General features: G+C 41.9%; 1 protein-coding gene across 1 annotated transcript in view; it reads left to right on the plus strand.

The window, feature by feature from the left end:
* The window catches only part of PRTFDC1 (phosphoribosyl transferase domain containing 1), a 90,844-nt gene that overhangs the window by 53,111 nt on the left and 11,917 nt on the right, over positions 1-25,816 (plus strand). The window contains exon 4 of the mRNA XM_047739967.1: positions 19,916-19,981. Within this exon, the coding sequence (XP_047595923.1) occupies positions 19,916-19,981 (66 nt within the window). The remainder of the gene's footprint in view (positions 1-19,915; positions 19,982-25,816) is intronic.

Raw genomic sequence — 25,816 nt, forward strand, 5'->3', positions numbered from 1 at the left:
CCAAAATACCAACCCTTTTCATGCTGAGAGCAGAAGAGAAGTCATCGAGTAAACATCCTAAGAGATGATAGCAGGTAGTGGGAGCACCTTTGCTTTATTTTGTTGGGTTTTGTTCCATTTAGACTGAGGGATTGAGGGGGATGGGCAAGCTCTTTTACTGGCAGAGAAACTGACCCCAAGTTTCTCTTCCTAAGGAGGAGACTTTCTTTTGACTCATATTGCTCTCAATTTTTTTTTAATGCTCTCACAATAGTTTGTTCTTTTGCTATGGAGCTGGGATGATCTTGGATTTCACAGAGGCACTTTTCAGGACTCTTCCACGTCATCCTTTTCCAAAGCATTTGCAATGTTTGACCGCCCAGTGCTCCCACAACGGACTGAATGACACACTTTTTTTTTCCTTTGCAGTGATTCCAAATAGGGTGCATTTGCACTCCCTTCCATTAGCAGCAGGCTAAAACTAGCATGACAGTGTCAGAAATTGAACTTGGTGAACTCTGGGATTCTCGAGAAGAGTCTCCAAGTGAAGACAGGCCATGTTTCACAATTAAAAACTTGGGGAAGCGTCCTTTAGAGTAACCACTGTTGACATCTGTGCTGCTGTTGTCCAGGACCAAAAGCCCATTTTGTGCCTATGTGGCGTGAATGTGATGTGGCCAAAGAGTTCGCTGAGGCTTAAGATTTTCACCATGTCTGTGCAGTATAAGAAAGAAAGGAGGGAACTATTTTCATTTTATTTTTTGATTAAGTATGTGTTGACCTAGCTTTCAATGGTTGGGATAATTATCACATGAAAAAGATTTTTAATATAGTTAGGTCTCTACTAATATATCAAGAGATTTAATTAAGGCATGTTGGTTTGCATTTTCAATCAGTCTATATTTTTGTATATATGAAAATATATATATATATAACATTTTATTTATTTATTTATTTGACAGACAGAGATCACAAGCAGTCAGAGAGGCAGGTAGAGACAGAGGAGGAAGCAGGCTCCCTGCTGAGCAGAGTGCCCGATGTGGGGCTCGATCCCAGGACCCTAGGATCATGACCTGAGCCAAAAGCAGAGGCTTTAACCCACTGAGCCACCCAGGCACCCCTGTATGTATATATTTTTATACATACGTGTGAAAAGCACAGACTGATTCAAAAGTGAAAATCCATATGCCTTGATGAATCTTATTTTAACCTATTACATCAATAATACTGATATTTGAATACATATATGGTAGGTGTGTAGCCCCAACTCTATCCTTCCTAAGTTTTAAGGTTTATTCTCTCCCTTTTTGTCCACTGCTATACCTTTACCCTAAACTCACATCAGCACCACCATCCCCCATGTATAGAAAACTACTTTATTTGAATAAGAAAATTTAGAGATTTCTGGAAGAAAGCAAAAAAACAAAAAACAAAAAACCTATCTGGAGCTAGAAACAGAATGGCTTATAGGCTATAGGTATTTAAATTTAACCTTGGTACAAGTCACAGCTTCCCTGGATCTCAGTTTTCACATTTATAACAGGAAAGGGATCTAGTATTCTCTATAGTGGTATTCAGTTTTACAGTTAGAAGTTATAACACAGGCAGACATGTCTGGGGAGCCAGGTCCCAAGTTCCTCTTTTATAAAGCTCTAGTCACTTCCCCTTCTCTTTCTGGATTTTAACCTAATTCCCCTCTAGCTCATCACCCTCTAATGGGACCAGATGGTAGTGTTAACAACCACCATTTCCTGATGCCTGTTCTGAGCCAGCATGTATTTGAGGTTCAGAAGGGTGGATTAAGTTGCTCTGTGAGCACCCAGTCCAGGAATGGTAGAACCTGGACTTGAACCCACATTGTCAAGCTCCAAAGCCATGATCTTTACCACCATGTCATGTCGTCTCCCAGTAGGCCTGTGATTTTCAAATGTGTTTTCAGCACTGAAATGTTTTAAGTGGTATCTTCCATAAAACCTCAAAAGTAGAGCGGCTTTGGGTTAAGTAAAGTGGGAATGTGAGTATGGGCCCCTTTGCCTCATCTACAAGCCTAGGTTGGCCTCACTGTGCTTTCACAGGACTCTGAACTGCATGAGATGGCTAAGAAACATGACACTCCCATGACTACACACAGTTGTGATAGGGCAACATGCACCTTGTCTCCTTTCCAGACTTTCTGGGTGAAGCTCAAGCAATCAGTGTCCACAGAGGCAGAGGCCCAAGAGCATGACTCACAGTGTAAGTAGCAATTCCAACAGCCAAAGAGCCAGTAGAGCAGCCCTATTTTAATATTTCCTTTGGGGGCCACGATAACGTTATCAGGAAGCAAGCAGTTTCTGCATTTCCTTTGTCTTGACTCCATCACATTTTTAATAGACATAATAAGTAGGAACCTTCAGGCCCTCGTTCCTGAAGCACCACTGCCATTAGCATTGCCAAGTTGATTAGTGTATCATTTTCCTGAAGTTTAACATAATGCTCAAGTGTGAGGACTTTGCTATGAACAAGCCTAGGTTTCCATTCTGACCCCACCAACTGCTGAGTGGGTTTGGACCAGCTATCTAATTAAGATCCCATTTTCTCATCTCAAAAATGAGATAAAGTAAGTAAAACCCAGCACAATATCTATCACAATAAAGGTTAACTATTAATATAATATTGTAAGTTACTGAAACATATTCTTCTAGTTATAAGAAAATGAGAAGAATCAGTACTTCCAAAAAGTTTATTAATATATCTGGTAATCTAATTATTCAAAGATGGACTCCTCTCTTTAAAAACTTTTTTTTAGGGGCTCCTGATGACTCAGTCACTTAAGCATCTGACTCTCAGTTTTGGCTTAGGTCTGATCTAACGGGTCATGAGATAATGGAGCCCGGTGTGAGGTTCCGCATTCAGTGAGGAGTCTGCTCGAAGATTCTCTCCCTCTGCCCCTCCCCTTCCTCAAATAAATAAATAAATCTTTAAAAACTTTTTTTTTTTTTTTTTGGTTTGGATACTCCCCTGAATTGCATCTAAATTTTTTGTTTTTATGACTGCCACAATAAGTCTAGTTAACATCATCAGCACACATGGTTACAACGTTTTTCCTTATGATGAGAACTTTTAAGATCTACTATCCCTTTTTTTTTAATAGTAGAAGGAATTTTATTTTTTTTAAGATTTTATTATTTATTTATTTGATATAGAGAGAGAGATCACAAGTAGAGAGGCAGGCAGAGAGAGAAGGAGAAGCAGGCTCCCTGCTGAGCAGAGAGCCCGATGTGGGGCTTGATCCCAGGACCCTGAGATCATGACCTGAGCCAAAGGCAGAGGCTTTAACCCACTGAGCCACCCAGGCGTCCCAAGATCTACTCTCTTAACATGATGCAATGTACAACACGGTGACCATAGTTAATAATAATACTATATTTTATATTTTAAAGTTGTGGTTGAATTTTATATAAGGTCTCTTTCTCAGATATGTAATATTATGTCATATGGGGTGTGACATAATTCCATGTTCCTGGGAGTCAGTTGTGCCATTACAAAGACAGATCCTATAATGATCAGAGTTTAGGTGAATTTTATTATCTATTGATAGCTAAACCCAAGAGATTTTTTAAAAGATTTTATTTATTTATTTGAGAGAGAGTGAGAGAGGGGTAGGGGCAGAAGAAGAAGCAGACTCTTTGCTGAGCAGAGAGCTCGATCCCAGAACCCAGGGATCATGACCTGAGCCGAAGGCAGAGGCTTAACCGATTGAGCCACCCAGGTGCCCATAAACCCCAAGTTTTAAAGAGAATTTGGAAACTCCTTTTCCTATTCTCTCAACCAAATGAAAACTGGAGTTATAGAAACCAAACTTCTGTGTGGCAGGTTTGGGAATCATTAATGCATGCTTAAAATGTAGCCATGTCTTCCAGTGGTAGCAAAACTTGCTTTTAGGTCTTTAGTGCTCCAGAAATAACTAACGCTTTAATAAAACCTGAAATGTCAGTGTTCTCGTGAAGAATCTGCTTTCAATGCCATTGCCTCCTGAAATACCTCAGTCCCTTCCCACTTGTGGACTGGTATATTTATAGTATCCACAATTTGTCATTCAATTTTGATTGTTGAATTAGGTGTGCTTGGAAGGCATATGAACACAGAACCAAGGCTCCATCACTAATTGGCTCCAGCAGCAGATAAATGGGAAGAGAAAAGGATTATTTTGACTGCAGGGGTAAAAAAAAATATAATGTCATCAGCGCATCTGAGCAGATGACAGTCAGGGGTGAATGTGCAGAAGAGACAGATGGCAGTGAGTAAAGAGAAGGAGGCTAGAAGTTTTACGTAAGAAGTGATTTAATCAGAACACCAGGGACTTGACGCAGATTTGAAGGGCATATTTGAAGGAAGTCTGACTTGGTCTCTATGGTGGCAATGGGATTGAGAAGACTTGGAGCAAATTCCTAGAACTTTTGGCTACAGAAGTTATTTAACATTCATTGAATATGTGTATTGACTTTTTTTTTTTTTAACTGAGCTTTTTTTTTTTTTTAACATTTTCGAATACTTAAACCTGATGTGAAAGTCAGTCTTTGTAAACAGCCAATCAATAAGCATCCTTACAGGCACATGTAGGCATAGCATTCTTAGCCCAGCGTTCTTTCCTGGTTGTTCATTCATTCGGGTGCCAGTGTTCTAACCTCAGCACCCTCCCCTGAGCCCACCTACTTGGCCCCTGTTGATGGACAAGTGGGTAGTTTCCAGTTTGGGGCTATATTACAAATACAGCTGCTATGAATATTTGTAACAGGTCTTTGTACGGGCATAGGCTTTCTTTTCTTTTGGGCAAATAAATACCAAAGGGTAAATGGCTGAACTTTATAGTAGGCACATGTTTAATTTTCTAAAAAAAACCTACTCAACTGTTTTCTGAAGTGGCTGTACCATTTTACACTCCCCGCTCCCCCACCCAACCAGGAAAGCAAGATAGTTTCAGTTCCCCTACATCCTCACCAACACTTGGTGTGGTTTTTAATTTTTGCTGTTCAAAGGAATTGAGGTATCTCATGGTGTTTTAATTTGTATTTCCATAATGAATACTGATGGTTTTGGTTTCTCTACTTTTTTTTTTTTTACTTTTAACCTATTTGTTTCTTAATATGCAGAGCTGGTGTCTTGAAGGCAGCATATAGCCAATGTGATACTTTTGCATTTTACCTGTGACGTGGAGACCATATTTATTTAATGGGATTATCAGTATGGTTCAATTCTGTCATCTTGTGATTTGTTTTCTATTTGTCCATTTGTTCTCTCCCATCATTTTCTGCTTTCCTTTTTTTTTTTTAAAGATTTTATTTATTTATTTGACAGACAGAGATCACAAGTAGGCAGAGAGGCAGGCAGAGAGAGAGGGGAGGCAGGCTCCCCGCCGAGCAGAGAGTCCGATGCGGGGCTCGATCCCAGGACTCTGGGATCATGAGGACTTAACCCACTGAGCCACCCAGGTGCCCCTGTTTTCTTTTTCTTTCTTTTTTTTTTTTGTGTGTGTGTGATTCCATTATATCTCCTCTATTTGCTAATTAGCCAAAATTCTGTTTTTTTTTTTAATTTAGTGATTGTTCCAGCATTTATAGAAACATTTTTAACTTACCACAGTCTACCGTCAAGTTGTAATATACCATTTCACCTATAGTATAAGAAGCTTATAATAGTGCCTTTCCATTTTTACCATTCTGGACTTTATACTATTGCCATGCATTTTACTAATACATATGGTTTAAATGCCACAATATATTATTACTATTTTTGTTATTTTTGTTTAAAGGTAATTATCTTTTAAGGGATGTAAATATGAAGAAACTAAATCTCTATGTACACTCATGTAATTATAGTTACTTTTTCTGATGTAGTTCATTCCTATGCATGGCCATATTTGAACAAATAAGATGGGTTCCAAGAATTCTAAGTAATTTATGTAGATACTTCTTTCCCAAGGAGAAAGAGATTAATTCCCCATCCCTTGAGGGTAGTCTGGGCTTTATGACTTAGGAGAATATGGAAAGCAGAGGAAAAACAAGTCACTGTACAGTGGAGAAGCCTGGCAAACTCTATCCTGACCAGGTGGCCAAGGTTAATATCATGAGTGCTAAGTCATGTTGATAGCATGTACTCTTGGTGTGATGTAATGAAAATAGCACTTTACCTCCATGATCATCTTGTCAAGAACTCATAGCCCAATCTAACTATGAGAAAAATATTACACAAACTTCAGTTGGGGAACATTCTGCAAAACACCCAACTACACTCCTCAAAACTGTCAAGATCATCAAGAAAGGAAAGTCTGAGAAATAGTTTCAGACCAGAGTAGGCAAGAGACATGATGACTATATACAATGCGGTATCCTGGATGAGATCCTGAGATAGATAAAGGACATAACTAATAGCCAAATAAACTTCAGAGTTTAGTTAATGTAATGTAGTAATAATGGTTCCTTAGTTATGACAGATTGACAACAGCCATCTAATTAATATGTTAACAATAAAAGAAACTCGGTAGAGGGTACGCAGGGAATCTTTCTACTAATTTTGTAACTTTTCTGTAAATCTGCAGTAATTCCAAAATTGACAGTTTACTTTTTAAAAAGATTTTGATACCAAATGTAAAAAATCTTTTCTATTTATTTGTGTAGTTACCGTATCTGGTCACATTCATTCCTTTGTGCAAATCCCTATTTCCTTTTCAGATCATCTTTCTCCTGCCTGCAGTTTTTCTTCTAAATTTTTTGTAGTGTACTTCTGCTGATGATGAATTATTTCAGCTTCTGTATGTCTGACACTGTCTTATTCATCCCCTTTTTTGGAGAGAGGGAGAGAGGACACATGGAGGGGAGGGGCAGAGGGAAAGGAAGAGAGAAAATCTTAAGCAGGCTCCACACCCAGCACCGAGCCCTTCGTGGGGCTCAATGTCATGACCCGGAGGTCATGATCTGAGCTGAAATCAAGAGTCGGACACTTAACTGACTGAGCCACCCAGGCACCTCTCACCCAATTTTCGAATGATAATTTTTGCTGGGTACAGAAGTCTAGGTTGGCAGTCTTTTATTAGTACTTAAATGCGTTACACCATTATTTTCTCACTGGAATTTTTTCTAACCAGAGCTACTTTGTCATTATTATTTTCATGCTTTAGTGTTGTTTTCTTCATGTTAATTGTACATGGCTTTCATTAAGCTTCTTGGATCTGCGGATGTATATGTTTCATCAAACCTGGAAATTTTCAGACATTATTTCTTCGAATAATTCTCTTCCCCACTTCCCATTTTCCGGAACTCTGCTGACATGTCGATTAGGCCATATTTTAAAGTTGCTCCACAGCTCACTAATGATCTTTTTACCTTTAAAAAAAATTTTTTTTTCTCTGTGTTCCATTTAGGGCACTCTCTATTGCTGTCATCAAGCTCACTAACCATTTCTCCTGCATTATCTCATCTGCCATTTGGCTTTGTCACTTATATGACTTCTGTACTGCTGCATGAAAAATCACCACAATCTTAACAGATTAAAACAGCATACATTTGTGATCTCACATCATCATGGGTCAGGAGTCTGGTGCCAGGATGCTGGGTCCTCTGCTCAGGGTCTCCCAAGGTTGTCAGCTGGAAACATCCTTATAAAGCCAGCTCAGGAAATATACCCTTGCAACCTCCTCCAAGTTGTTGGCGGAATTCATTTCCGTCAGGTTGTGAGCAGAGGACCCCATTTTCTTTTTGGCCGACAGCTGTGGGCAGTTCTCACCTCCTGGAGGCTGCCCCCCATTCCCTGCCACTAGGCTCTCTCCACAGCATAGCAGTTCACAAAACGTGTGTCTGCTTCCCAAAGCCAGCAGGCTTCCTGTTTCTTTGACAGACTCCTCTGAGTTCTCAGGCCTACCTGCATCATCTCCCTTTTGGTTAGCTAGAGTGAGCTGATTTGGGATTTTAATTATACCTGAAAAGTTCCTTTTGCCATATATGGTAACATAAGTGTTGGAGTTATATTCTATCATATTCTTGGTCCCTTTCACACTCAAGGATGTGTATGCCAGAGGACAGTCTTGGGACCATCTTAGAGTTCTGCGCACCACACCCATGCATTTTTCATCTCAGACATTTTATGTTTCATCCTTGGAAGCTCCATTTATGTCTTCTAAAAATTGTATATCTTCCCAGTCTACTTAACCAATAAGCATATACAATACAACTGTAAGAACTGTTCTAATGTCCTCATCTTCTAACATCTAACATCTAACATGTGTCAGTTCTTGATCAATTTCTACTGATTTTTATTTTCTTCAATTTTCAGCCTCTTTCTGTGCCTGAGAATCTTTACTTAGATGTCAAACATTGTGACTTGTACCTTACTGTGTGATGGACTTTTTACATAAATAAAATTATTTAAATAAATAAAAATGCAAGAGATTTGCCATATTAATATTTTTTTTTAAATATTGTATTTATTTATTTGACAGAGACACAGCGAGAGAGGGAACACAAGCAGGGGGAGTGAGAGAGGGAGAAGCAGGCTTCCCACCAAGCCGGGAGCCTGATGCGGGGCTCGATCCCAGAACCCTGGGATCAGGACCTGAGCCTAAGGCAGACGCTTAACGACTGAGCCACCCAGGTGCCCCCATATTAATAATTTTTAACTGTGTGGTTCAGTAGGTTAAATATTCCACATTGTTGTGCAAGAGAACACTGAAACTTTTTTTTTTTAAGATTGTATTTATTTATTTGAGAGAGAGAGAGAGTGAGAGACGACATGAGAGGGGAGAAGGTCAGAGGGAGAAGCAGACTCCCTGCGGAGCTGGGAGCCCAATGCGGGACATGGTCCAGGACTCCAGGGTCATGACCCAAGCCGAAGGCAGTTGCTTAAACAACTGAGCCACCCAGGTGTCCCCTCTAGAACTTTTTATTCTGTGGAACTGAAACTCTATGAAACTGAACGATTCCTCTATTTCCCCCTCTCCCCAGTCCCTTGGCAACTGTCATTCTACTTCCTTCCTATTTCTATGACTGGAACTACTTTCGACACCTCAAATGAGTGGAAGCATACCAGTATTTGTCTTCTTGTAACTACTGTATTTCACTTAGCATAATGTCCTCGAGGTTCATCCATGTTGTAGCACGTGACAAAGTTTCCTTCTTTTTAAGGTCGCATAGTATTCCATCATATGCATATACCACATTCTGTTAATCTCTCCACCTATTGAACTTTTGCGTTACTTTTACCTCTTGGCTGTTGTGAATAATGCTGCTGTGAACCTTGATGTGCAAATACCTCTTCAACATTCTGCTTTTAGTTCCTGTGGATATATATATACCCAGAAGTAGAATTGCTGAATCACATGATAATTCTATTTTTTACTTTTTGAGGAACCACCACACTGTTTTCTAAGGAGGGTGCACCATTTTACATTTGCACTAACGGTGTACAAGTGTTCCAGTTCCTCTACATCCTCATCAATGCTTGTTGTTTTCTGGCTTTTTGATAATAGCCATCCTAATGGGTGTGAGGTGATAGCTCATTGTAGTTGGGATTTGCATTCCTCTGACGATTAGTGATGGTGAGCAACTTTTCGTTTGCTTGTGGATGGGTACTTTTTTTTATTCCCTTATATATTCTTTTTTTTTTTAAGATTTTATTTATTTATTTGACAGAGAGAGATCACAAGTAGGCAGAGAGGCAGGCAGAGAGAGAGAGGAAGGGAAGTAGGCTCCCTGCTGAGCAGAGAGCCCGATGCGGGGCTCAATCCCAGGACCCTGAGACCATGACCTGAGCTGAAGGCAGAGGCTTAACCCACTGAGCCACCCAGGCGCCCCTCCCTTATATATTCTTGAACCTTGTTTTGAGATGCAGTTGTGACTTGGAAGCAGTTAGATCCTTTCAGATCCTGCTTTTATGATTTGTTAGGTGGGTCCAGAACAAACAACATGCTAGGGCTAGAGAGTCTTCACCACGGAGGCAAGACCCTCCAAAGTACTCTACGCAACTCCCCATCGATGGTGGGATTTCACCTTCTAGTAGGGACAGGCACTATTCTTGGCTCTGCTTATGTTGGGCACTGCTCCCTCCAATCCGTTTAGATGGTTCTTTCTTTGGCACAGGCAGTTTCTTCGTCTGCGTCTGCAGATCTGCTGCATGCTGCTTCTCCTTCTGCAGCCCTTCTCTCCAATATCGTATCCTGAGAACCAACTGTCAGGTTCTCCCGGGTCACTCCTCTCCATCTCCTACACTCCACCTCCCAGACTCCACCAGGATTCTCCTTTCCTATGCTGTGGTCTGAAAACTCTCCCAAGACAGTCAGCCAGTCAGTCATAGGGTCCACTTTGTTGGTTCCCATCTTGGGCATTGTTCTTCTTTGTTGCCTGACATCCAGTATCTTGAAACTGTTGTTTCCTACTTTTTGCTTTTTTTTTTTTTTTTTTAAATCTGGTCTTTGTTACTCCATCTTGGCAAGAAGCAGAAGTCACGGAGACTTATCAAAATATAATGAAATTTTAAAACTACAACAACAGTAAAAATTATCCCCTTAAAATTTTTAAATTAAAAACCGAGGTGCTACAACAGGGATAGTGTCATGAACTCCATGATGTTAAGGACATTGTGAACTTCACAACAAATGAATTTGATGTAATCAGGGGAAGGTTATATAAACACCAAATAAATATTCGACATTTCTGCAACCCAAGTGTCGTTTCCTATGCAGCTTTCATCTTTGGCATTACCCGTTGATAACTACAAAAGTAGATCTAGGTGTGAGCATGCCAAAGTACACTGCATTGGGGTTATACTTTTCCCATTGGCCTGATCAAGAATTTACTCTTTGGTTATTTCTGAGACTTCCCAAGGGGGTCCTCCCATGTGTGTCTGAGTCAGTCCCTCAACTGCATTTACTCCACAGCATCTGCTACCTCCTCGGCCAGCCCCTGCTCTAGTTCCTGCTTTTGGTGTTTCTGCCCAAGAAGTGCCTTCTGGAATCATTATCAAGGCCACGGCTAACCATGCCTATTGTGAGTGCCCATGTCCGTGCCAGGGAGCCCCGCAAACTGCCAGTCTTGAGGGCACTAGGACAGACCCAGGTTTCCCACAGAGGCAGGGCCCCAAACAGTTGTGAATGGGCTCCACTTTCGACCTTTGACTCCTTCCAGAATCTTCGTCTCTAATGAAAGCAGTTCAGTCCTCCAATATCAGGGCTCAAATGAAGTCAAAGGAACCAGATGGAGAACAGTGGTCATCATATCAGCCTCAAGCCTTCTCTTCTCTCTTCCCTGTCCCCTCTGACTCATACAAGTTCTCCTGCCCCCTTACAAAACAAAGGCCCTTGTGTCATCAGCCAATGACAACAAATACTCAATGGGGGTAAAGAGAGAAGAGTAGCTATTCATGTGTGAACAGTCAGACAGTCCACGTGCCCTGTTCTATAGCTGCTGGCCCTGTCAGGCCACCTCATGTAGACATTCTGACTTTTGGGGCACTGAGGTTGTTGGGTCTACATCCTTAGCTAGATTAAGCGTCATTAAGAAGTTATTCTTTGATCATCCAGCAGGAACTGAGAGCAAATCCACCTTCCCTGGGCGATCTGGCAGTCCTCATTGGCAAGTACAGAATAAGGTACTCTCCTGTACCTTAGTCTGTATGGAACCCCACCTTTCCCATATTAAAGAAGACACACCCGCTCTAAGTCAGACACAGCTGTGGTCTACTTCCTTCTCCCACTCCCCTCCCAGGCTTCCGCCAACAAATTGGTATGGGAGTCTCATTTCCTTTGCTGTCTTGGACCTTCCTTTCCACTGTGATTATAAAAACATTTATTAGAGAATAATTTATTCCTCAGGCACATTAATGGAGTCCAGATTCTGTTTGTATAACATGGACAGACAGATGTGCAGTGTATTGTGCTACTTTTAGATGAGCAACGCTGTTTACACAGAATTTTCCTGAGACCACCCAGCTCAGTTCACATGTAGTCTCCAGCCACTTCCAAGCCTGGCCTCCAGAGGCAAAGAAAAAATTTAATAACTCAGCGCCCCACCCAGTTTTGAAGACATGACTTAATACTGAAGGAATTTGCAAGCCTGCACTGCCAATCAACATGCCTACATCACATAAACCATCTCCTCTTGTTCTGAAAAATAAAAGGTGGTTCTAGAAGCATTCTGCTCTCGGACCTTCTCACATGATACTTGTGTCTCATCAGATACCTGGAGAAGTTGAAGCAAAACTGTAAACCTAAAATGTAGTAATAGTAGATGAAATGCTTGACATTTGGTATTCTACTTTCTTTGTATTCCATATAAATTGCCTTTTCCCTCTAGCTTTGTATTATGGCTGAGGATATAGTTAATGCAATTTTGCATGTAAAAAGTTTGCTCCCTTTTTTCATAGCATTGGCATGTATAGGCAATCTGCTTGCTCTCGACATGTAAGGCAGGCAGTATTATCCCCATTTTTCAGATGAAGTAAATGAGAAATCGAGTGAGTTTGCCAAGGTGTTCCAGTGAGTAATTGCTTAAGATAGTCATTGTCTGGTCATAATCATTTCTTCTTGTACAGTCATGTTACCTGGAAACCATTACCTAATTTTAAATTTGGTTATCTTGAATTACATAGACATACTGGTATGTCTATGTAACTGTTACATATGTACATTGCATGCACCCTAAATATATTATGTACATTAACTTATACTTTACCACAATGTAAGGACACATGTATTCCTTTCATCTGGTAAGCCCTAATTGAACATGAGTCAATGATTTGCATAGAAAGTGTGAACCAGGAAATACTACTCCAGGTTTCTTCTGTAAATACTGATAAATTTTAGTCACATGAGTGACTGGGGGTTACATAAGCAAAATAAAGTGAAGTAGAGCTTGATAGAGTGGAAAAACCACATAAATAAATGTTAAGATACCTTGGGGGTAAGCCTGGCTTTGTCATTAATTCACTCCCACACCCTCCCCTTTCCCTTTCACGGGTAACAGAAAAGGAAAATCCATTTCAGTAAATATTTATCAGGGGCCTACTCTGAGCAAAGTACTCTACATATGACATTGAACTTAAAGCTCACAACAATCCAAACAAGTAGGTGTTATTGTCCCCACTTTACAGAAAAGGGGAACACATCATGGTTCCTTTCTGCATGCAAGGCACCTGCTCAGGGCTAAGGAGCCTACAAAGATGAAAGATCTAAAGTCTCTATTTTTCAAGTTGCTTTTAGAAGAGCAGATGTGAACAGATGCATAGAAAATGAGTGAAGAGGAATAGTGTAACAAGGATGGTAAGAATATGTGCTTAATGCAAAGGAAACACCTCGGCAGGAGAAATCAATTCTGGCTGATGGGATGAGGTGGTGGGATGAGGATCAGGTGATGACTTACAGTGAGAGTCGATTTTTAATTTGTACATTTAGGGAAGTTATGATGTTGACAAGCAGGGATGTGGCAGAAAGACCTTCTGGGTGGAGGGCACATCCATAAGACGTACGATGATAAAATGAGGGTGTGTGCTGGAGTTAGCCAGCAGATGGAACGTAGACCCCAACCACTCAGAGCATGGCCTGTGGACCTGTCCCCTCCCTGTCACCTGGGAGCTCACGAGAAAGGCAGACTCTCAGGTCCCACCCCAGGCAGGATCACAGTCTGTGCAGGGGACTCCTGTGCATATTACAAGCACCTTGGCGGGGAGAGGAAGTCTAGTGCAGAGTCAGACAGAAAGGTAGATTCTGATCAGACCCAAGAGAAAAGCTGTAGAACGTATTGGTTAGGTGGAGGTTTTGGAGCAAGACAGAGGGTTATCCTGTTTTCAGCCCCCTCACTTTCCAGCTGTGTGGACTTGGGCACTGTAACTTAGCAAAGTTACTTGCATTGGGATGATAACAGTGCCTGTTACCCCATAGGATTTTTTTTAAATGGACTTTATTTTTATTTTATTATTTTATTTTTTATAAACATATAATGTATTATTAGCCCCAGGGGTACAGGTCTATGAATCGCCAGGTTTACACACTTCACAGCACTCACCATAGTAAATAGACTTTATTTTTAAGAGCAGTTTTAGGTTCACATCAAGGTTGAGGGGAAAGTATAGAGAGTTCCCATGCACCTCCTGGCCCCACGCACCTACAGCCTCCCCTCCATCAACATCCTACACCAGAGAGTTACATAGGTTACAACTGATGAACCTACAATGACACCCCATAACTCTGTGTTTGGAAAAATGTGTAATGACATGCATCTATCATTATAGTATCCTAGAGTATTTATACTATTCTAAAAATCACCTGTGGTCCACCTACTCATTCCCCCCACCCTGACCAGCCTCTTTTACTATCTCCATAGTTTTGCCTTTCCCAGAATGTCTTATGGTTGGAATCCTAGAGTATATACCCTCATCAGATTGGCATCTTCACTTAGCCAGATGCATTTAACCATCTTCCATGTCTTTTCATGGCTTGATAGCTCATTTCTTTTTAGTACGGAATGATATTCCATTGTCTGAATGTACCACAGTTTATTTATCCTGTCAGCGTACTGAAGGACATCTCTGCTGCTTCCAAGTCTTAGGAATTATGAATAAAACTGCTATAAACATTCAAGTGCAAGTTTTTGTGTGGACATAAATATTCAACTCCTTGGGTAAATACCAAGGAGAATAGCTGCTGTATGGTACCTCATGGGATTTCACTAGGATTCATGTACGTGATGTGTTTTGCATAGTGCCTGGCGCTTAGTAAATGTTCAGTAAATGGTTCTCAAAGTCAGCCTTGCCTCTAATATGAATGCAGAGGCACATACCATTATTTCTAAATGTTTAAGGTTTTGAAGCTTTATAGCTTTGTCCATGGCCAGGCTCATGTATCTACTCAGATCCCCTGAGCTAGAGACTAAAGGAGCTGTACTCATCCCTGCAGCCTGCAAGCCTGAGCAGAATGGTGTGTCTGCTGGGCAGGGCAGGGCATAAGCTGGGCCCAGGACCAGCTTCTGGGTGGTGACTGAGCCTGCCTAAAACCGGCATGAGACTGACCCACTTAAGCTCTTCAGGGACTTGGGGAGGCTAGGCTTTTCTCCCTTGTGCCTCTTTTTCCTGATTCAGGTGCCTCCAAGATGGTACCTTCTGAGTAGAGAGGCAGGAGGGAACATGGTGGGAACATGGTTATCTGAGGAGACACCTGATTTGGGTGGTTTAGAGTCACCAACCTGAAAACATGTCAGCCCTTCTTTTTCTGGTTTCCCAAGATAAGGCTGTGCTTTTCTCCACCACCATCCTCTCCCCACCCTCCACAAACTTGACCCTATAAGGGGGTAGAGGGCAAGGCCCAGTTCAGCACACATGTCCCTGTTGCATAATTCTTATTAGTTTAACAGTTACAGAACTTTCCAGAAACTCCCTTATAAGATCAAAAAGAAAAAAAGCAAATGTCTTTGTGTTTTGGTGTTTGTGATATGCAGGGGCCTCTAGCCTGGCTCTGAGGTGGGGCGAGGGTGGGAGTCCGGGGGGAATCAGACACTATTTTGCAAGCATGGGCATCTTCAGAAATGTTTTGAGCTGAGAAGTGATACAAGATAGCAGAAGTTTTTGGACCCAGAGTACAATTGGGTGGGAAAGAAGATAGATCCAAGTTTAATACTAAAAAGTAGTGTGGGTTCTAGAGGTTTCTCTGGTATGCTATCTGTTGCCAGTTCTCTCCCTTGGTCCTTCCTGTTCACCACCCCTTCCCCTGGTAATCCTAAAACCAGTTCATGAGAGCTGGTTTAAGATTTCATTACTGTTGAACAACTATTTTCAGTTGTTTTTGTTGTTTTTCAAGTTATAATTATAAATCTTCCCTGGGTATTTAGGAGGGAAAAATTGTATGGAGAAAATGGTCTTCCAAGAAAGAGTCAACCACTGGGATATCCACATTTTAAAACACAGATTTTACTGAAGTCAGATTTTACTGAAACACTCAGATGTTTCCAGAGGCTCCACTTGTTTGTCCTTCTGATCCATAATTTAAAAACACAACTTCAACCAAAACAACAGCCCATACCAAGATTCAAAACAGAAGGATATCCTGCTTCCAAGTTTTCAGAGTTCATGTAAAGAGAAGTCACTCAATCTGTTTTCAAACTGTGTTTCCTCCTTCCTGGGGTCCTCTATAACTAAATTAAAATAAACGTCTATTTTCTTCTTCCTGTTCTCTTTTTCTTTTCTTTCACTCTCTCACTCTTTTTCTTTTTCTTCTTCTTTGTTTTCTTCAGCCTATAGATTCTTCACATCATTGTGGCCTCTTCTAACCCAGCTCCCCTTTATTTCTTTTTTTTTTTTTTTAAGATTTTATTTATTCATTTGACGGACAGAGATCACAAGCAGGCAGAGAGGCAGGCAGAGAGAGAGAGAGAGAAGCAGGCTCCCCGCTGAGCAGAGAGCCCGATGCAGGGCTCCATCCCAGGACCCTGGGATCATGACCTGAGCCGAAGGCAGAGGCTTTAACCCACTGAGCCACCCAGGCCCCCCCCCCTTTATTTCTTATACAGAAAAATAACCTTTCTTTGTTGGGTGGAGATTCCTCTTAGCTAGCCCATACCCCTCCTGGAGACCGGGTGGAGTAGAATACCAATCACAATGGAGTAATAAATCATTGTCATTAAGCAGAAAGCCATTTTGTCTTCGAATAAAGTCATATCATGTTTGCAAAATTAGACACACCAAATTCAGGAGATGCAAAGTACACATGTACTTTCAAATGAGTGAAACAGTACATGCTAACCTGTATGTTTTTTTCCTGGCTAAAACACTAGTTTGGCTTTAAAATGTATCTTTTACTAATCATTAAATGAATTCCTGTTATTAAGATATCTTAATAAATCATCTTTTCATATTTCTTGTGTTCAGAATTCACATGGATATGGGCATGTAGGTTTTTAAAAATATTGAGGAGATAGGGAACTGAGATAATAAGAATGTGAGAATAAAGAAATATCATTTGGATGGAAATCAGACGTAACAGAGGAAGGTCTACATTATTTCAGTCATCCCATCTTCCAAGTTACTCAAGGCAGCTTTATTTAAGTCCTTCTCAGTTGAGCTTTACAGATATTTTCTCATGTGTTTGTTTATAGTTGTCATTTTTCTCTGAGTCCCATAGAGGAATAAGGTCCTTCAGGCTTCTGGACAGCTGGAGAAGAACTTAAAGGAATAGAAACCAAGTGCTGTCCGAGAACACTTGTTGTCTAAGTGGGCAGGAAAAAAAGTGTTAAAAATATAGCTAACGCATGTGCTTAGATGCTTTAGTATGATTCCATAAACACTGGACGCCACCATGTGCCAGCAACAGAGGGAACAATTAGGATGACAGTAAGGCTGTTATGCTGAAGGAGTTTCCATTCTATTGGCAACTGCTACATTCACAAAAATAAACTCCAGTTGGATATGGTCTATCAATATGCAGATCTGTATAGAGTGTTATTGTGACACATATAAAGTCCAGGGGACTCTAGGAAAGCTTCCCAGAAGAGATGATGCCTGAACTGAGTCTTGATGAAAGAACATGAATTACCCATGTGAAGAAAGATGGAGACAGGTGATGTGAACAACCATGAGTTAAGACGTGGAGGGTAATACAGCAGGTTCTGTGCCAGGAACTCCTGGGGTCTCAGTGCAGGACAGTGTAGGACATCAATAGTGATGCGATGTGTCACAAGTAATTTGTCACTAGTAATATTTATCAAAATTTGCAAATACCGACTTGTCCTATAAGTTAGCATGGTATCTTAGTTGAGGTTCTTTTGTTTACGAGTAGTACATAAATCAATTTTAGATTACTTTCAGCTAAAATGGTGGATTCGTAGAAAGGAATTAGGGCAGCTCATGATCCCCAAGGTAAAAATGCAGCTGGGCCTGGAAAGAGATGAGAAACCCAGCCTTCCATTCTCATGTTCTACCACAGACCTTCTGCCGCCATCTTGCAAGGCAGTTTCAAGGTTAACTCCTTGCTCTACTAACTGTAAATGGTTCTCACAAGGATCTAAAGAGAGTTAAGTATAAAAGGGGGCCAGAGCACCATCTCAAAGTGGCTTCTGCCTGTTGAGGAGAAGGATGAAAACAGCAAAGTGGAATGACAGGAATTATGCCCACCAAACAATCTGCTGGAAAGCATCAGACAGCACAGTGTGGAAGCTGGGAGGTCATTGAAAAACCCAAAAAGAAAACACATAAGAGATCAGTTCCCATAAGAAGAAAATTTTTTGGTCTCACCTACTTGGTGGGCGTCCTGTCCACTCCGCTGCTGCAAAGAATAAATGCTTTACCAAGGGAAGTGAAAACATTTTAAGGTCATTTTTTCCCCCCGATCTGGAGCAGTAAGGTAAAAAGATAAAGTCTGCTTCCTTGGTGAAACTGTTCTGTGGGTTATTTGGCTGCTTTTCATCTTCCCAGATAACCCATTATACGACAAAGTAGCTCTATGCCTAGATAGAGACTCAATTCCAAGTGACAGAATCCAATTCAAACGGACCCAAGAACTTTCCTAAGGGGACAAATCTGCTTCAGTCGCTGCAAAGTCCAAGGCCTGTTGTAGCTTCGGGCGTAGCTGGTTTACCTACCCAGGTAAGGCCTGGCCCCACCTGATCCTTAGGAAATGAACCACACCTGCCCCCCACCCCACCACCAGGAAAGAGGCAGAGCCTTTTTGTCAAGAGAGGAGAGCCCAGAGCTCAAAAAGCCACAGCAGTGACCTGAGATGTTTCCTGGTTCATCGAGTCCTGCATGAAGGGCAGCACTGTGACCTTCTCCCGTAGGTTATTGCTGGAAGGTCTGGCTTGGTTGTGAATCCACGGTCTGTAGGGTGTCTGCATCAGCCCTTCTGCTGTGTCTCCCCAGTGAGGCCAGAACACGAGTTGCCCGTCTCTGTTTCCTGTTCCGCCTCCATGTTATTTTGTTGTGATAGGAACTAGGTAACAATCCATATTTGGTTTTGTGTGTGTGTATGTGTGTGTGTGTGTGTGTGTGTGTAGTTTAATTAGAACAGGATGATCTACAATATATAACCATCATGAAAGTGGATACTCATGACCTCTAACAGAACTGGCGTGAAAATCTCTTAAACATATTCCTGGGCCTACGCAACGTTCCTGAGGCTTCTTCATTCATGCCTGAGGGTCTGAGTGCAATAGTTCTTGATCTGTGTGAACTGTTAGAATTGCCCTTGACAGGGTGGCTCAGTCGGTTAAGCGTCTGCCTTAACTCAGACACTCAGGTCACAATCCCAAAGTCCTTGGATCGAGCCCCTTGTGGAGCTCCCTGATCAGTGGGGAGCCAGCTTCTCCCTCTCCATCTGCCCCTCCCCCTGCTTGTGCTCTATTGCACTGTCTCTGTTAAATAAATGAATTTTTTAAAAAATTGCCCTGGACCTCAGATGGGGGGCTGGACCTCTATTGGTAGGAGGAAAGAGGAAGCCCCTAATTTCTTTGGGAACTACTACCTGATTGCTACCTCCTGGGGCAGAGGATGGGGCTTGGTGGCCCAGCGGACAAATGCGTGGCCCATTTCTGCCCACCCCCACATACACCACCCATCCCCCCCCACAAACCGTAGCCCCCTCCACCCAGAGAGGTCTCGGAACTTGACAGCCTTCCCCAATTCCATCTGCCTCAGGATAGACTTGGGCACCTTCCGTCATTTTTGTGTTCTCAAATTAGGTCTGTTGGTTTTCTCTCCACTCCTTTTATCAGCCCTCTCCACAGTCTCTCCCCTCTGGGAGCCATCCCAATGCTTTGTCTCCAGCACCGTGGCAGGCGGGTGGCTCTCGGTAACCAGGGGCAACCAGGAATCTGTACCAGCTATTTGTGCCGCATTTGTCAGGCACAATCTAGCCGCGAGCTGGGCAGACAGGGAAAATGTGCCGCAAAGGTTTTCTTGCACAGTGAAATATTATCTTCGCTTTTTTTAGAACGACCAGTCCATGGGCGAGATGCAGATAATTGGAGGCGAGGATCTTTCAACACTGGCTGGAAAGGTTTGTTAATGTGACTCTGCTGGGGCTGCACTGATGTCATGGGGAAATCAGTGACCTTCATTTCAGGTCAGCTCTCTCAATGCATTTCAGACACTCTCCGGGGTTGGCTAATTCATGCAAATGGATGTGTGAATCCTTTTAATGATTTCTTCCTTCTAAAACACTCCTTTTATAAGGCTTCCAGGACCCGAGGCCGACCAGATCTTTGGTCTCCAGCCTTCCTTCCAATCTCATTTCAGACAACCCCGTATTACAAAATCCCTTGGCGCTCCTGCTTTCTTCCTTTTCTTCTCTTGCCGTTCCTCCAGAAAAGGAACCTTTATTTGTATGCTTTTGTGTCTCTCCTCTATGCCTCAGCACCTAGGCCTTGCACTAAGACATTTAAACAGGTTTGTTGAAATATCTAATATTTAAGGAGGGGATTAAAAAGGACTTCTGGAGAGCATATGTTCCAACCTTATGCCTTTTTCACTCCCATGCAAAAAATGCAATCCATTAAATCATGGGGCGAACACCTCCACTTTCAACTTGGCGTTCCAGACCTTCCAATGCTTAATAATTAAGTGAAAATCTGTTTGGATTCTGACATAAGTACATCCATGGAAGGAAGCGTTGTTTCCTAAAGCACCTGGCCTTTGTGGACCCCGAGATTCAAGTTCTGCTGTGAATCCATGCGACAGCTCTATCGACATCTCTAGTACGCATTATCCTTGAACAACTTTAGCTTTCCGAGTGACAGGAACCAGTCTCTAGCACAAGTTTAATCTCTCATATTTGTGGTTGTTATTGTGATGCAACATCTGAATGGGGTAAAGGAATAGCAGACATTTAACAGAAACATGTATAATAACATTAGGAACATGACAGAGCCCCAAGGGCTCTACCTATACAAACCAGCTTCTTTCCCTCTACTCTTTAGAAAGCCTCATAGCCATCCAAGTGGGGCATTGCTATCTAGACGTAAATTATATTCCACAGAAATTGGAATTAACTGGCTGATGTTAATGCATCACGAGGCCACCATGTGATATTACTACGTCAGTGCATGAAATAACATCCTCGGGCGCCTGGGTGGCTCAGACAAATGAGTGTCTGACTTTGGATCTCCGCTCAGATCTTAATCTCATGGTTGTGAGTTTGAGCCCCACGTTGGGCACCACACTGGTCGTGGAGCCTACTTAAAACAAATAATAAAAATAAAAATGACATGCTAGAAAATTAAAATACTCAATTTCCAGAAATTCACAACTTTTCACAACCCTGAAGTGGCCTTTAAATAAGTCACTTTGGGACTTTGCTGGAGGACATTGCCTTACAGGTGTATGACAGAAGAGAAATACCGTACCCTGTGCAGTATTACACAATCACCATGGGCTATTACCAGAAGAGTTTGTCAAACTGTCAATTCTAAGAATTCTAAAGGAAGGCCAAGAAAAAAGATGCATATAAAATTGATTTTTCTTTCCTACTTCTTTAACATCATCTTCTATTTCATTTTAAAGTGCTCTCCCTCTTACATGAGTATTGGATATTCCCTTCCCTTAAGAGACAGAGAGTAGGGTGGGGAAAGGGTAGTTTCTTACAAAGCACAGAGTGATAGGAGGGGTGATAGTACTAAGCCTCAGTATCCCTCCCAGAATTACTACAAAGATACCCTCCCACCATGAGAAAATAGAGATCAGGGAAGTTCAGGTAGGAGAGGGAGAAAAATCAATCAGCAGGAAGTATAAGCAGGAGTCAGCTTTAGTGTTTTATTCCAAGACAAATGATTCTTCCAGGTTACCAGGTGCTACTCTGTGGTATCTTTACAGTCACCTGTATGTGTGTGCATCGATGGATTTCTATATATGCTTAAATAGGTGCTGAGTCGAACCCCTTGAGCTTACAACGCATGGGGTAAATATATCTGAGATGAATCAACATTGGTCAGGCAGGTTCTCAACGTTCACAACAGCTTAGGTGTAAAGGTCACGTATCATTATGCATTTCTGTGGACCTGGATGGACTCACATCAGAGCCGAGTACTTGATGAACCGGTGTAGACCACACTCAGTGTTCTCAAATGTGTTTTCAACCTGCCCACTTCTCTCCATCTTCATGGTAATCACCCAAATCGAGACTTTTGCAGTAGCGAAATGTGGTCTATGGCAGGGCTTTGTGAGCTTTTTTAGGGACAGGCCAAGCAGTAAATGTCTTTAGAGTTTGAGGGCTGTATAGTCTTTGTTGCAACTACTGATTCCATCACAGCGTGAAACCAGCAAACAGCCATAGATAAAATGGAAGCAAATGGACATGGCTGTGCTTCAGTAAAACTTTATAAAAATGGGCCAGATGGGCCATAGTTTGATGACCTTTGGTCTAGGAACCAGCAAGGTCAGCACCACCTGCAAACTAATTAGAAATGCAGTATCTCAGATCCCACCGCAGATCTTCTGAATTAAGTCTTCCTTTTAACAAGAGGTCTATATGGTTCCTAGGCATGTGCAAGTTTGGGAAGCATTGGTCTAGGGCCAGACCACTACTATCTCTTCTCCAGGATGCTATGGTAGCCTAACTAGTCTCCTCGAACTTCGGCCTTCATTTAACTCTTGCTACACTCCAAACCATTCTCCAAAAAACAACAGCCAAAGAGATCTTCTTAAAATACACATGGGATCCCCTCACTTGCCTACTGAAAACCTTTCAGCGGCCTCTCAATTAGAGTTGTCAGACTTAACAAAAAAAAAAAAAAAAAAAAAAACACCACCATACACGCACACAAAACAGAAAACAGGATGCCAACAAGCTGAATTTGAATTTCAAATAAACAATGAATACATTTTTAGTATAAGCATGTCACATGCAGTAATTGGAACGTACTTAAGCTCAAAAGCCATTTATTGTTCATCTGAAATTCAGATGTAACTGGGCGTTCTGTATTTTATCTGGGAACCCTACTCCCAGTGTTCTGAGATTATAATCCAACGTCCTTCTCACAGCCTGTAAGACCTATGTGATCTGGCCCTGCTTCCCTCCTACCATCACCGTACACCGCTCACCCCTCCTCATAGTGCTGTCACCACACTGGTTAAGCTCCTTCCAGCCAAGATCTCGGACAAGCTTGGCCTCCAACCTGGAATCCATTTTCCTCCTATCTGTCAGGTCTCAGCCTCCTGTGTAAGGGAGGCCTTCCCTGTCTCTCTGTCTAAAATGAGCAAACTGTCTTTCCCTTGCACACTTCCCACCGTCCCCATTCATCTCTGCATCAGTACCCTCTTTCAAGTCAAGCACTTTCCACAGTTTGCAGTGTTTACTTTGAGGCTAATTTTTTTATGTCTGTTTTCCCCACCGGTCTGTGTAAGGTGGGCAGGGACCCTGCCTATATTATTCACCATCTTATGTCCTGCATCGTGCACGGTGCCTAGCTGACAGGTTGGAATAAATATTTGGTGACTGAGTGAGGGCAGGCTCCTCTTTCTCTTAGAAAGAAACCAGAAAGATGTTTTCAATAAAGTATGGGAAAGGGAGGTCATGTTCAGAGGGAACAGTAAATAGAAGTAAGTCTAGTGGGGCACCTGGGTGACTCAGTCAGTTAAGTGGCTCCTTAGGCTCGGCTTATGATCCAAGGGTCCTGGGATCAAGCCCCACATTGGGCTCCCTGCTCAGTGGAGAGCCTGCTTCTCCCTTTCCCTCTGCCTGCCTCTCTGCCTACTCTCTATCTCTCTGTCAAATAAATAAATAAAATCTTAAAAAAGAAAAAAAAGAAGTCTGTTTAGCCAGACCAAAGGACACATCAGCCAGCAGGTTGGGTTTAAGCCAAATGAGAAATGTGTCAGATGAGAGCACGTTGTCTTTAAGAAGCAGAAAGTCTTTAGTGTCCTAAGAGATTCAACCTGGGGACTGGGTTGGCAAATGCTGCACACCTGAAGACGGATGAGTGAAAACAATGTAACTCAACATTCGGAATTTCCTTTCCCTTAAGTAGATGAAGGCATTCATGTGGCCTTATCTGTTCAACCATCCTTCAGCCTTTCAGAGAAAGGCTATGCACTAAGACTTAGAACTTTAAAAAAATGTTTCAGAGGCCTTCCAGAATCTTTCCATCATGCAGAATGTACACCAGCTTGGGAGGAGAAAAACAAACTTGAAAAGGTGCCCAACAACAGGTGGGTACTCTTTTCAGTGGTTGTAGAGGGAAGTCGAACCGTAGTAAACACCTGCATGGGATGGAAGGGTTGTTGGAGGCCAACTTCTCCCTTACAAAGTGATTACACAATTTCTCAATCAATACATTTACACTGAAGCTGCATTTATCATTATCTTATTACACTACCTTCAACTTGTACACCTTTTTTTAACGCTCGGCACCCCGAGAAGAACTTCAAGAGTCTTCCCACACGAAATTCTTTCCTTGCCCGTAAAGAAATCCAGAGAAGGAATGATTCCTTGGGACTGTGACTGTCTTCACAAGTGGAAGTGGTTTTGCTTGGGACTAGAAAGCCTCGGGGAAAGGGAGAGAAAACGCTTGAGTAAAGGGAGGAAGAGAATCACAAAATGAGGGACAAAGGAGGGAAATGAGAGAGCCAGAGGACAAGAGCAGACCAATGTGACCCAAGGAAATCAGCTCAAAATAGAGAAACAATGCTTTAAAACACCAAGAATGTAAATTGGGTTTGGTTTGTAGAATATATTAAATGTCTCAATACAGAGTTTAACTCGCTCAGAAAAGCAAAGAGGAGTCGCAAACGTTTTTGAGGAGAAATGACATCAAGAAGCTGTGTTTCAGGAAAGTGAACTTAATAGGAGGATAGAGTAACTGAGGGAGGGAGAGAGACTCCAGGCAGAGAAACCAGTCAGGAGACCCTATGGGCAGGGCACACACGAGCACTAGACCCACAGGAGCTAAGTAAGGGGCCTTGGAGAAGGCGCAGCGCTTACAAAAGGAGCAGTAGCAGAGCTAAATGATGAAATGAAGGAGGGAGAGTTAGAAAAGTTTTGTTTTGTTTTTTTAAGATTTATTTCTTTATTTGAGAGAGAGAGTGTGTGAGTGGGATGAGGGACAGAGGGAAGATGCAGAGGGAAAGAAACTCAAGCAGACTCCTGGCTGGCGTGGATCCTGATGCAGGGCTCGATCTCACAACCCTGAGATCATGCATGGCCTGAGCTGAAATCAGGAGTCAGATGCTTAACCAACTGAGCCACCCAGGAACCCTGGAAAGATTTTTTTTTAAATCAAATTTGTTTATAAAAGAACTTTTAAAAACATGGGAACATAGCTCACCTATATAATTATCCATACATTATAAGCCCCATAACTGTACTCCATAACTTCTTAAATTCTCTAAAGATGTATGGGTTAAAATATTCAGAAAAGAGACTACAACCCCCCCGACGGACCTCTCTTTCTTGGCTCCTCTTTTTACTTTTCTTTCCTTCTTTCTTTCTCTCTTTCTTTCCTTCCTGCTTTCTTTTTTTCTTTCTTTCTTTCTTTCTTTTTTTTTTTTTAAAGCAAAGAAAAGGAAGCCCATAAGGGAAACTGGCTGAGTCATGGTTCTAAATAGGTCATGGCTATTGAATAAAGGGAACCCTCAATGATTAAGTTAAATGGCCTCCTCGGCTCACAGTATTTAAAAGCGTTTTCCTCAGTGTGTTCAAGCTGTCTGCGCAACGTGCTCTCTGGGTGATTTTTTTTCAAAGTTGATTTAATCCTGGCACTTCATAAAATGTGTGTATCCATTAAAGCAAGAAGATTTTATTCATGTTCAAGGGAAATCTTTGAAAGGGGTGGAATAAAACCAAATGCATGGAGGCAGACCCAAATCTGGCAACAGGAAAACACAGATGTGCAGGTTAAAT

The sequence above is a fragment of the Lutra lutra genome, chromosome 8, assembly GCF_902655055.1.
Source record: "Lutra lutra chromosome 8, mLutLut1.2, whole genome shotgun sequence".
NCBI lineage: Eukaryota > Metazoa > Chordata > Mammalia > Carnivora > Mustelidae > Lutra > Lutra lutra.